This window comes from Centropristis striata, chromosome 6, assembly GCF_030273125.1.
Source record: "Centropristis striata isolate RG_2023a ecotype Rhode Island chromosome 6, C.striata_1.0, whole genome shotgun sequence".
NCBI lineage: Eukaryota > Metazoa > Chordata > Actinopteri > Perciformes > Serranidae > Centropristis > Centropristis striata.
In genome coordinates this window covers 28,077,980-28,091,304 of record NC_081522.1, presented here as the reverse complement: position 1 = coordinate 28,091,304, position 13,325 = coordinate 28,077,980, and the positions used below count along the sequence as shown (strand labels likewise).

The following is a 13,325-nucleotide window of genomic DNA, read 5'->3' as shown; positions in this document are numbered from 1 at the left end:
TATGATTAATATTTTATTTAACATTGTAACATGGTTTAAGAATTTCTCTATCTGTTCTCATGCCCTACCCACCACCGCTGATCACATACTAGGTTGACCAGTAAAAGAACAGTGCTTATCTTGTCTATTAGCTTGCAACTGGCAGTGGCTTACACAGCGTTTGTGGTTGTGAAACAATATTATCTGCTATGATGTTACAGGGTGTTTCTGCTGTCTGTACTGAAAAGTCTGCTATGCAGTGGAATTTTCAGGTTTCTTTTATGGCTTTTGATTTTTTTTTGTAGAATTAGTGGCATACCAAACGAGCTTGCCTGGCACACATTGTAATCTCCTAGTGAAGTGCACAGACATCTCCCCCTTCAGTAGAAGAATGAGAAAATGCCTCTCTTGTGACAGTCTTAGTCAGTAGGGTCAAGGTCAGACATTTCTGGGGGCATAAACATGAAACAAAGACATTTCTGAGTTGAGGAGGTCTTACTTAATTAAATCGTTTTCAAAATGGTTGTTGATTATTTTTCTATGGCTCAATTAAAATTAAAGGACCAGTTGTGTCTGATGCACTATACAGTATGTAGATATATTCCTGGTTGCTAACTTTCATACAGAAGGATGTATTATATTTTATATTTATGTAACGATACACAATAATAAACAGTGTGGATAATTATGATTGTTTAACACAAATTCACACTGTAGAATGTGATATCTCCGCACACTGTTATAAACACAAGATTGGGCGAGTTGTTGAAATGTTCGCTGTGGTGTGTCAGAATGTGAGAATTACTGGGTCGACTACTGTGTATGAGGGTTCTCTCACTGGGACTCAAGTGTCAGAGACACAGGAAAGAAAGAAACTGTAAAAGAGAGGAAATAGAGGCGTGCTATAGGTGCATCAGATGTGCACGTCTGAGAATAAGCGTGACGAGCGTGAGAGCGTATGTATTTGTGTGTGCGTGTGTGTGTGAACTAATAGAGTGATGAACAGATGGTCCTCTGGCTGCCACCAGCTGTGCCTCCCTCGCTCTCTCTTTCACTGTTGTCTCTCTCTCTCTCTCTCTCTCTCTCTCTCTCTCTCTCTGTCTCTGCACTTTAGTGATTTCTACTTGAGTTTTAGGCTTCTGAGTATCAAATTAAATCCCATACATAAGATACTTTCCCTCAATGCATGCACACTTGATGACTGCAAGTATTGAAAGTATGTGGACACCTGACGATTTTAACCATGTGTTTTTGGGATGATCTGGATCACAGACTGTGAGACGGGTCAGACAGCATCAGTGTGTGACCCCACTACAGCTACTGTGGCTCAATGGGAAAAGTTCAACAATGATGTCTGATTGGGTGGAATTAGGGGGTCTGTGCTGATCAGTCAAGTTCTTCAACAATTTCTTTAGAGATGCATTAAAACTGCATCAAATATATTTGCTATTTATATTACCAATGGGAAAAAAATACTGGAATGTTAAAGGGGTTGCTTGTAGGTTCAAACCACAAACAGTATGAAAATAACGTAGTCAGCGTGATGTCAACAATTGGTTTGTAGACTGATGCTGAGTTCAAGATTTTGGCCTTCTCATCTTGGTTTATGGCTGTGGCTTTATTGTCTTTTTGCAACCGCTACATGTGCAGAATGGATCAAAAGTCAGCCACGATGCAACGTCATCAGGTAATGCTAGTGCTAGCTAGCTTGATAGACAAGGGACGATTGTTCTTCTGAATGAACAACCGACTAGTCTTTTAGTTGAACCGAATGCTGAACAAGACATTTTTAAGCAACCAAAATGCTCCAGTTAACTATAATAAAGTGACTGTGAAATGCTTTATCGTCTATTTTACTCTAAATGGGACCATCATTTACTAAATGAACATCATGTTCTATTGACAATTTGAAACTGAAGATTGAGACCATAACTCTTCTTGAAAATGTTTACTGAGGTAACAAATCAAGTGACAAGTAGTGTTATTTTTCTACGGTCATACGAACAAAGTTCTTGTTGCAACTGTTGGTGTTGGCAGCGGCAGGCTAGGGATGGGAATAATTAATTGATGATCGATTAATGGTTGTTAAGAATTTGGTCGATCACATGGAATTTTTAATCGATCTGTGTATTTTTTTATTTGAATTTTATCTTTGACTTTGACTCAGTACTCACTGAACTGAAACACAGCCTAGCGTTCAGTTCTGCGGCTGTACGTCAATAAGCCAATGAGCTGAGAATTAAGTTGGATAAAGCTACAGTTTGCAATCTGTTATAACAATTATAAAACACACACGTATTCATTTGAGCAAAACTAGCTTACTGTATCAAGCCTTGCTAGCATGAATAACTAGGTTTAATTTTATCCAAAACTTATTCAAACACAAAACACACTTAAATATGCAAGATGTGAAAAGCTAACCTCATGCCTTTTCCGGGGCTTAAACATAAAACATTGAACTCCTTGATGTTATCTTTACAGTATAATCTCAGTTAATTTAGTTTTACGATTGACAGGATCAAGTCTCTTTTCGTCCTTTTCCAAAGAAAAGTGTCCGTTATCAAAACAGTCTTTGGCATAGTACTGTATATATTTTTTTATTTTGAGCATGTATGCATGCAGCGATTTATTGATTAATTGATTGTTTGTGTTATAGATAATCAAGTTGGCAGGTTTCTTCCTACTGCAGGCCACTGGATAGAATGCATGTTAAAGGCACTTCCGCATTGTTTTCACTCATCTACCTTGGGGGTTGCAGCAATGGACAAATCCACAAGAAATACTGCCTAACTTTGCGTTTCCTTTCAGCCCCACTTATCTTTTAAGCTTCTTTTTAATAGCTGTTTCGTTTTACGTCGTGCCACTCTACTGTTCATCCTCATTTAGAGCAGCAGCAAGGAAAAAAACGGCAACAATCTCTACACCCACTACAGTACTAGAAAGGGAATATTGGAGTTGGTCAGGAGTTCAGGCGCACAAAAATAGGACATTTCACAAGTTACATAGCTGGTTTTTAATTTTGGCATTAATAACTCAGTCTCTTGCCATTCTTTTTATTCATCTGACAACTTTGGCATTCGCCCCTGCTGACAGAAGCTCAGAAATCTTGTTGTGTCTCCAGTTAGACAAACACTGACATGATCTTTTCACACATGGGCTCAGTGGAACAGTACATAGAATTTGTATAGGGAGCTGGCACGGTGAAGTTCATTGACTGTCCGGTGCAACTGATTTGGACATAAGTTAAGGGTTGCAGGGCATGTGTGATAGGGACTTATGTTATGTACACAGGTGTCCACATACTTTTAACTGTAGTCAAAGCTCCTTTGTGCTATTGATCAGCCACCAATCAATCAGTCTCACCCTGTTCTCTGTCTCAGTGGCATGTTCAGCGCTATTTGTTTACCTTGTTCACTTTGTGGCCAAGTTGTTGACTCGTTTATCACTGTGGCCTAATTGAGTTACATAGTGTCTGTTTTCAGAGGCAGAGTAGGAGGGGAGAAACGGTGAGCAGGGATGGCATTGAGACCAGGGGGGTTTAATTGTTACTGAACATCTGTGCAAACCAGAATTATGAAACAGCAACTAGTTTGTTCTTATTTTTTGGCTCTTGATGCACACAGAATAGGACAGGCTCTATTCACCCATGTTGAATCACCATGAAAAACCATAATTGGGTGCGTATAAATGGCAGAGAGAATAGAAATGTGAATAATTTTCCGTGACAAAGGTACAGCCGAGGTACAGTGAAATGGACAGGGACGTTTTCTCATACAGAAACATCATATGGATCTAATGGATGGATATCAAAGTAATTTAATTTGTATTGAACCTCCCCTGTCTCTTATGCTGTGGATCAGGGACATGTTTAAAATTAAGTAGATCTAGCTTCCTCTTACTGAAGGTGTTATTTCACATCCTTCATTGGGGCTGAAAGGTGAACCTGATTCCATCATACACGATATAGCCAGCAGACACAGAGCAACATTAGCACTCATTGATGTAATGTTAATTCGTATTAAGTTTAATATCCCTGTTGTCTGTGGTTTAGACTCTGCAAACACGAAAGAGAAATATCTCCGTAGCTGCTATATGCTCCATTATGTTCACCACTTAGTTGCTAACTTTGTCACTCTGTCATAACAGCTGTCTGCTGCTGCTAGAAACAGGGTTGATAAGATCAGATAGGGCTGAATCAAAACATGAGAAAGAAGTTCAATGTTGATTGGTGTCTGCTGGATGTGTAAAAAAGACAAGAAAACATACAAAAACGCTCTGTAGAGCTGAGGGGAAGCCATGTGATAATTTGTCACTGCAGACAGCCCGTTAACATTTTACCATCACACACTGAAATTATTTAACATATCAAATGTAAACAACTATCACAACCAAAGCAAAGTATTTTCATATAAACAATGCAGTGATGACCAGGCTCTCACACCTTTCTGCAAGTCAGGGGTACTGGTCGGACACTTGTTGATGGGGCTTTGCATTTTAGTGACTGTCAGCGCTGGAAATGATACATTTCAAATTTTGTACCATTTTCTGTGTCTGATGCAGAACACAATGTATATTTTTTTAACGTAAATCAGATAATATTTCTCTCATCAGGAAAACGTACTTACTGTCAGTAGGTGACGCTATGACTGTGACTCAATGTTAGTATCGTACATAGTCTCTGCGACTATAACAACAGCAATGGCGGACTACATCGTCTCTATACAAATGTTGCTCCACATTGGCAGACTGATACAACACATTTGTGCTGCTTGTCTTGAATGATCTGTGCAGCGATTACGTTCTTATTAAGACTGAACGTAATATGTTAATGTTAGACTTTGTTGTAAGCTGACGCTAACAACTAATGCTAGCCCACTAATGCTAGTCCGCTTATGCTAGCCTGCTAACATGAGCCCGTATCAATCACATTGCAGTTAAACAAATAAAATAAAATGAATGATAAATGTTTTAGTTGGTCTTGTTAGTAAGATAACCCCGCCTCCTGACATAAGTGGTTCGTGGTCCAAGACTAGCCAAGAGTTGGTGCCGCTCTAGAACCAGTTTTACTTGCTGAGAGCCAGTTCGAAAAGCGAAGAACTGGTTCAAGATTAGGCACCGGCTCCGAACCATCCCTGGAACTGGCTTGGTCCAAAAGGGGTTGAGGAGGAGTTTTCAAAAGTTCTATATATGTAAAGTGCCTAAAATGGTGTGCTGTCACATGACCTCATCTTTTGAGCTATCAACTAATGCTTCTCTAACAGGGAGTCCGAGAGTTAGACCACCCAAATTTGAAACGGATCAGATAAACACTTGAAGAAGAGTTCTGAAAAGTTAGCTTCAAATTCATTAGACTCAGATATAACAAGGCATCAAATTCCTCTCAAATAAGACACATAAACAGAGATTGTAACTGCAAACTGCTGTTGGTTGTAATTTGGTGCTAGGTGATGTCACCACTTGTTACAGGTGACATCATATGGTGGGAAAAATGTGCAGGGTTTAGCTAATGTTTAAAGGAACTGGCAGCTTGTTTGTGATCAATTAAAGATTAACTGTTGGGTTAGTAGTAATGGTTTGAGCCATTGTACCTGAAAAGACATTAAGAGTGAGAGAATCTCTTGTCAATATTGTAGCTGTCTCATTGCAGAATGCTTTATGATTTACAGGTATTCTTTTGAAGTGCACCACTGTACCAGATGGAGAAATAACAAAAAGGTCTTGCTACTTAAAAACACTTAAATTGTCCCATGGTTGTTGTAACGAGCACAAGCTACTGTGTGTTAGTGAAGCCAGGCTCTGGGGCCACAGTTCTGCCCCTGGTCTCTGAGGTCTTCCTGGGGTTCACAACAATACACACTACTGCGCTGCAGCCTTGTTAGCCAGCGCGGTCACCAAGGCTTTGAACATACTCTGAAAGAGTTTTCAAGCTATTCTGTAAAGCAGCTGAAGCTCTTAATCACTCTGCTAACTGAGCGTGGGAGCAACAGTAAACTACTTCAGTGGCTGTTTTGGAAGATAAGAAAAATATTATTTTTCCCAAAACTGCAGAAGCTACAGAGTTTGATAGATTTATTACTACAGGTGACAAATCAGTTGATGTTATGTTTCTAGTGTGGTGTTTATATGGATGTTTACCAGTGGTAGAAGAAGTATTGCAAATGTAACTGAAGTAATCATATGTAAGTATAATCAGAAAAAAAATTGTTGAATTAGGCTATTAAAGTAGTCTCAATCCAGATGAGTCGCCCCTGTGACTGTTACACTATTAACGTTATATATTATATATTATGTAATAGGATTGTTAATGCATTTATAGAAAATTATGCTTTTTTTGGTCCAAATCCAAAAATTCAAGAAATGATAATTGGTTTAAGGAAAAGCAGCGGATCCACATGTTTGAAAAGCTGGAACTATGAAATATTGAGCACATTTTCCACTAAAAATCTCTTAACTGACTATTTTCTAAATTGCTTTTTTAATCCACTAATCGCTTAATCATGTCAGCTGTATTTTTGTTGGGTAGGTTAATTATTAAAATTATAATGATTTATTAGAAAGCAACATATTTTATAAGCTCTTTGTATGTTTTGTAGGCAAAAATCTTAATTCTTGAAGTAACTACAGCTGTCAAATAATTGAAGTTGAGTGAAAAGGATAGTATTTGGCTCTGAAATGTAGTGGAGTAGAAGTAAAAAAAGAAAAATACAAAGTATAAGTTTGTTTTAAATGTACTTGGTTACATTCCACCACTGGTTGTTGCCTTGTTGAAAGTATTTTTCTTATCTCATTCACTTTATCTGAATTTGGGAATTTCATCCTCTCATTATTACATCATTTGGACTTCATATTCACATTTACTGTAGATTGACTTATCACTTTATTACCAGTCTGCTACCGTTTCTTGTTTTTTCTTTTTCTTTTTGCTCTCCAATTGGTCCACAATCGCAGAATTAATGTAAATTCTGTGATTTACAATCATGCCGTCTCCCTCAATATCTGCTAGCACACACAGTGGCTTCAGCCAGGAAATAGAGACGGGGGTTACTTCTGTTCGTCACGGTTAATGGCCATCTGACTTTGGCCTTGAAGTCTTTCACTGGGCAAGTACAGAGGGAGAGAGAAAGAGAGGGAGAGAAAGGAAGAGGGAGGGAGCAGAAGGGAAGCCCATTCACGACAAGAGGGACAGAGGAGGGGAGAAAGAGAGCAGCCAGAACAGGGGACGGATGGATGGACGGAGCGAGTGTGTGTGTAGAGGGGGGAGAGGGGGTGAGTGTGTGTGCTGGAGAGTTTTTGAGAAAGAGGGCGGGCGAGGGATGTGTGCCGCAGGGTTAGTGAAGGATGATAATTCACCGTTAAGCCTCCTAGAAAGACCAGCTGGCCCCTCTGGAGTCAGATGTCAGCCTCAGCAGCCAGGACTCTGTGTGTGTGTGTGTGTGTGTGTGTGTGTGTGTGTGTGTTGGCACTCATGCATGTGCTATATACATGTGTGTGTTTGTGTGTGTGTGTGTGTGTGTGTGTGTGTTTGCGTGTGTGCTGTCGTCAGTCGCAGCTTTTGACTGCTAGAAGGAAAACACCTGCATGTGGAGCTATAGATGTTATCAGTCTAAGCTCCCTATCTCAGTGAGAATGGGATTGGTCAGAACACACACACACACACACGCACATGCACAAATACACATGCACACACGCCATCTGCTAGTTAGTTAGGGCTATTGTTGCAAGCCATTTGGGTAGTGTGTAGAGAGGTTTGGCTTTGTGCTGATCTTGACCATCAGTTGGCCAGCTGGCCTGACTTTGGTTTTCCACTTGGTTGGAACAGAAAACACACCAGGAGACAAACCAAACCAAGCCACAGAGCACCAAACATGCTCGTTAACAAATTAAATAATTACATCATTGCATAAAATATTTAAAACTGTCCCAGGTTTTTTTTTATGTCACGTCGTGGTTTTCTGCTCCTTTTCTCTCTCTGTCTCCCTCTCTCTTACTAATCTATACTAGACAGGTCATGCTGAGTCTGCTGTGCTCCCTATTGAATGGGTTGAATTATTCAGCATTGTAAGTGTGTGTGTGTGTGTGTGTGTGTGTGTGTGTGTGTGTGTGTGCGTGCACACGTAAGCATGGGTACAGCTGTCCTGCTGGTTCCTTTAATCAGGGGACGGCCGGTCTGCATGAATACCTGTATTGTTGGGTCATGTGTATTCAGGGCTGCGGCGTGTGGGATTGTGTGTATGTGTGTGTGTTAGTGGGTGTATGTGTGGAGGGCTCAACAGGGGTATCGGTGATTACAGCGATACTATGTGAAACTGCGCGTCACAGGTTCGCTGGGTCAACAGCAGAGCTAAATCAGGCGCTAAGTTGTTTGCCAGGGTCATATGATTCCTGCTTGTGATTGTATGAAGAAAGATAGTTCAAATAGGGTTTAACATGTGTGTGTGTGTGTGTGTGTGTGTGTGTGTGTGGGTGGGTGTTTGTGTGTCAGTGTTTCACCAGTATGTTCTGTGTCTCTGCCCTCCAGGTCGAAATGAGCTGATAGCCAGATACATCAAGCTCCGAACAGGCAAGACGCGAACAAGGAAACAGGTAATAACGAGAGTGTGCACTAAATCCAATCATGCTGTCTACAGTATGTATCACAGCCTCTCACATTATATGGACACGACGAGACAAATGGTGCTAAATGCAGTGGTTAAAAGAAGGGTTGAAAAGCTGAACGGTTATGGCCAGTTGATAGGTTGCAAAGCAATTTAAATGTGTCAATTGTTTACATTAGTAGAAGGTGAGGAAACATGGTCTAGTTAAAGGGACAGTCAAGATTTTTTTAAATGTAGTTGTATGAGATACTTATCCATAGTAAGTATATATCCATAGTAAGTATATATCCACAGTAAGTATATAACTTATTCCAGTGGCGCCCTATAGGGCACTGGAATAAATTTCCACATAAGTTCTTAAACCAAGAAGTAAGTTAGCATTTTAGGGCCCTGGGGTCTAAGGATTTTGAATGGGTTTTTGGTTAGATGCCTGAAATAAGGTCTGTGGTTAACACAAGCTGAAGAGATGTTCATGTTTTGTTGTACAACATATAATACATTATTAAATACCCCCAATTGTGAATTTTGAAGTTTTTAAATGTGCTTAAAAAGGAGGTTTCTAACAATAGGCTAAATGAGACTACAGTGGTTGTCGGGGACATTAAACGTCATCACGCTGGACATGGACGGCAACTCTCTCACTAGTCCACCTCACAGCCTCTAGTTGTGTTTTTCAGTGCTCTTGCAAACTGTTGTAGATTGTAAATTATGTTAATAAACAATTTATTAGCTACGGATTCGCTAGCTTGTCAAAACCGCTGGTTAGCCTGTCGGAGACCGTCTGAAGCTAACGGCTGTAATGTTCAAGTCACACAACCGTGGTGTAGTTCACGCTTCAAACAAAATAAATGTGGTGTTCATTTGTGAAAATTATCCTGCTGAACAAAACGCGTAAGCATCAGAAACGTGTGTTGTCACAGAGCTTATTTTCTGCAACAATCCAAAACCCAATGCAAAAATCCCATAGGAGAAGGCTCAATAGACACCATGGGGATGCTTCTTCCGGGTTGCCCTCCAAAATTACATCACTTTGTTTTTCTCTTGATTACTTGCACCCTCAGTTTGGAGAAGCAGGCAGGAGTAGCTAAACAATGCAGGAGCAGCAGCAAAACAAAGCCCTTAAAAATATCAGTCTTTGCTATATTTATTTTTCTTCCCCCCAAATGATCGCATTTTTCAATGCCTGAACATACCCCAAAACTCACGAAACTTTAAATATAAGTCATACCTGGCGAAAAATTTTATAATCTATTGTCATCCTGAATTTTCACCACTAGGTGGCGCTACAATAAAGGAAAGTGCGTTTTGGCTAATAACTCCCACATACTTTATCGCACATTCAAAAAACTTATATCCACGCGTTCACTGAGTCGTGCTGAATCTCGTGATATAGGCCACTCCCATTTTCGCCTACCGTTTTTTTTCGCAAATTCGCGAAATGTCACAAACCTACTTTTTCGAACTCCTCCTAGGCAATTTCATCGTTTTGCACCAAACTTTGCACACAGCATCTATGGACCCTCATGACAAAAAATTATTAAAAGAAATTTGATTACCCAAACAATACTCAAGTTATTAAATAACAACTTCCTGCAGGTGGCGCTATTTTCAACACAAAACACAAAGTATTTTATATCTCCACATTGGTTGGTCCGATTAACACCAAACTTGGTATTCTTATTTTCAATGCCCTCCCGAGGATAACCCTTGAAGGTTTTATTGATCGGCCCCTAGGTGGCGCTCTGGCGGCAGTTTAATTTAATAAGTGCTACTGTGCCCAGACCTAATGACTTAAGGCAATGAAATTCATAGGGGTGGTATAGACTGGCCCCTGTAATGCACACACCCAGACGGCAGCATGCCCCGACACGCGTGTACTTTATTTATGTTTTTGTCACTTAACTTTGCAATCAGACAGCCCTCTCCATATGTCAGTACTTCATACAACCCTGTGCGGGCAATCAATATGCTCTGATTTTCTTAAACAGCCACTTTAAGTACTTGTTTTCAAATATTTTACATTTTCTATTAGGTTTAAGTAAAAAAAAAAGTATGGCAGCATGAAAAAATATGTATGCATGACGTAAATGCTCCTTTTTGACATTCATAGATAGAAAGATAGAGAAAAAATCAGTTATTCAGTAGCTTATTCAGAACATTCACAGAATATACGGTCCACCAAGTCAAGGACAAAATTATAAAACACTAAAATAAAGTACAATTTTAATATCAAATCTGAATTGGATTAAAATAAACACTGAAATAAGTGTATAGAATAAAAATATGAGATGCCGAATAATAAATATATACAATAATATGTACTGTAAAGCCTGTGATCCAACGTCCATATCAACATGCTTGACCCTTAGTTCGACATAAATTGTATTTTCATGTTTTCTTTGGTGCTAATTTCAAAAGTTTCTTCTGTTTATTCGGTCCTTCCCATGCTGGCTGGTTTGGTCATGTGTAACTGATAAATGACAGAAGTTATTTAGAAATGAGAGAGGCTCTTTTGTCCTTTTTCACTAGTAGGTTTCATTAAAAGAGTACAATTTACCCTCTAAAATACATTTGTTTAGATTTCTTGACAGACATAAAGGGGACACCATCTGTATGTCGTGTAATCTTTGTATCTGAGTTCTTGGCCTGTGTTCCCAGGTGTTTTTTGCTCTCTCAAAAGATGTGCATAGATGGGTCTATTCACTGTTGTCAGGGGAGTCGTGTGTGTGTGTACCCTTCCAGTGTGGCAATAGTCCTTTCATAACCATGGCAACTCACTGTTTGGTCCTTCCTCCTCTCTTTTCTACCCTCCAACCCCCCTTCCTTTTACCCTCTCCTCTCCTCTCCTCTCCTCTCCTCTCCTCTCCTCTCCTCTCCTCTCCTCTCCAGGTATCCAGTCATATCCAGGTTTTAGCAAGAAGAAAGTCCAGGGAGTTTCAATCCAAACTAAAGGTAAGGGGTGGAACTAATATTAACATATAATTACACTCAGGGTTTGGTGGCAAAAAATCCTCTGTTGTCATTTTTTATATTTCCACGTTGTTAGAAATAAATGCAGCTTGCTAGCGAGTGTTAGCGCTGATGACCACTATGGATGAACAGACAGGAAAATGAAACAGCTTTAAAATTAACCCCAAGGAAAAAGATGTGACAGAATTTAACACATTGATAAACAAGGGATCTGTGTGGGAAACACTGCAGCAAGCAGCACCATGATAATATAAAACATTAAATGACAGATTTCACCTTCATGAATGAAGAAAATGTAGCTGTCCTGAAGCCCAGAGAGACCACAGGACTCATTTTGCGATCTCCCTACTAAACCACACAATGCATACAAGCAATCTGAATCCAGTGTTTGTTATCCATCCATCCAGCCACAGTGGAAACACTGTGGCTGGATGGATGGATGGGTGTCACAGTATCCTGAGTGTCTAATTAGGCCTGTCTTATATCCATACATTATATTCATCTGTCCCTCTCTTCTTCCCTCCCTCTTCTTACACTCTGTCCACCCTCCTTTCAGTCTATTAATCTCTTACCCTCCGTGTCTCCTCCTCCCTCTCTCCTTCTTTTTTTTCTTCCTCACTGTTGGTTGTAATTAACTTTATGTAAAGCAACAAAGGAGCACTTGTTTTCCAAGGAGAGCATTCAGAACTCCTAATTGAAACAAAGCGGGACTGAATTGATGTTTGCTGTCATACAATGCATGACAGATGGTTGATTAAAACTGATAGTAAAGGTTTTTTTAAATCAATATAGATCTAACATGTTGTTGATACAGTGTATGCTTTTTTCTATAAAATAATAATAACTTATATTTGTTTAGCACCTTTTGAAGCTTGGCAATAAAACAGAAGACAATTAAAAACTAATTAAAAAAATAAAAAAAACAAATAAAATATTAAAATATTAATAAGCATTTGTATTAGTTTCCACATACTTTCCAAGAATAAAAACAAAGAAAACAAATGTGGGGAAAAAAACAACTAAAAAAGGAAATGTGTTATTATAAAGACACAATAAAATAAATAAATCAGGAAATACAAAAACAAATAAAATATATTTTTTTTAAAGAAATGTAGTATTAAATATTATAAATAAAAACTATTTAAAATAATCTGAATGAGAGAGGGCAATATTGAAAAAATATAATGAAAAACACATTTAATACGTTAACAAGAGAAGCTGAATGAAAATGTGTCATTATCATAATATATAAGATCTAGTGTGTTATTGTATTCAAAGATATTATTGTATAACTGACAAACTATTTTAGATAAAAAAAGAATCACAACCTAAATTAACCCTGCAGCCATAGTTTTTGTTCATGCTGATATAAAACTGCTCTGTAACTGAATACAAAATTAAAACCTGATATGATATATATGATATATTACTAGACATCTTGCGTTGACCCCTCTGAAGATGATGTTATTTTCATCAATTTCAATTTCCCAAAACCCAAGCATTCATTTTAAAATAGCTTGTTTTGACTAACAGTCCAAAAGAGACGCAGGAGGAAAAACCTGCTTCCCCAAATGCTCACCACAGAACCATGTGTATTCATCCACTTCTAAAAAATAGTCCTCAACAAGGACACTATTTACTCCTGTTTTGGTAATGATGGATAAAAACTACATTTTATAGCTGTTGTAGGACATTTCTAACACTCGTCAAGATTGTGTTCACCTATGCCCCTTTTTTTCGAGAAAGGCAAACCTAGTTCTTTTGCTTGGCTGGTGCTGGTTC

At 38.9% G+C, this 13,325-nt stretch overlaps 1 protein-coding gene across 1 annotated transcript in view; it reads left to right on the top strand.

Annotated features, from left to right (window-relative positions):
- The window catches only part of tead1a (TEA domain family member 1a), a 52,117-nt gene that overhangs the window by 17,911 nt on the left and 20,881 nt on the right, over positions 1 to 13,325 (top strand). The window contains exons 3-4 of the mRNA XM_059334997.1: positions 8,498 to 8,562; positions 11,463 to 11,525. Of these exons, the coding sequence (XP_059190980.1) occupies positions 8,498 to 8,562; positions 11,463 to 11,525 (128 nt within the window). The remainder of the gene's footprint in view (positions 1 to 8,497; positions 8,563 to 11,462; positions 11,526 to 13,325) is intronic.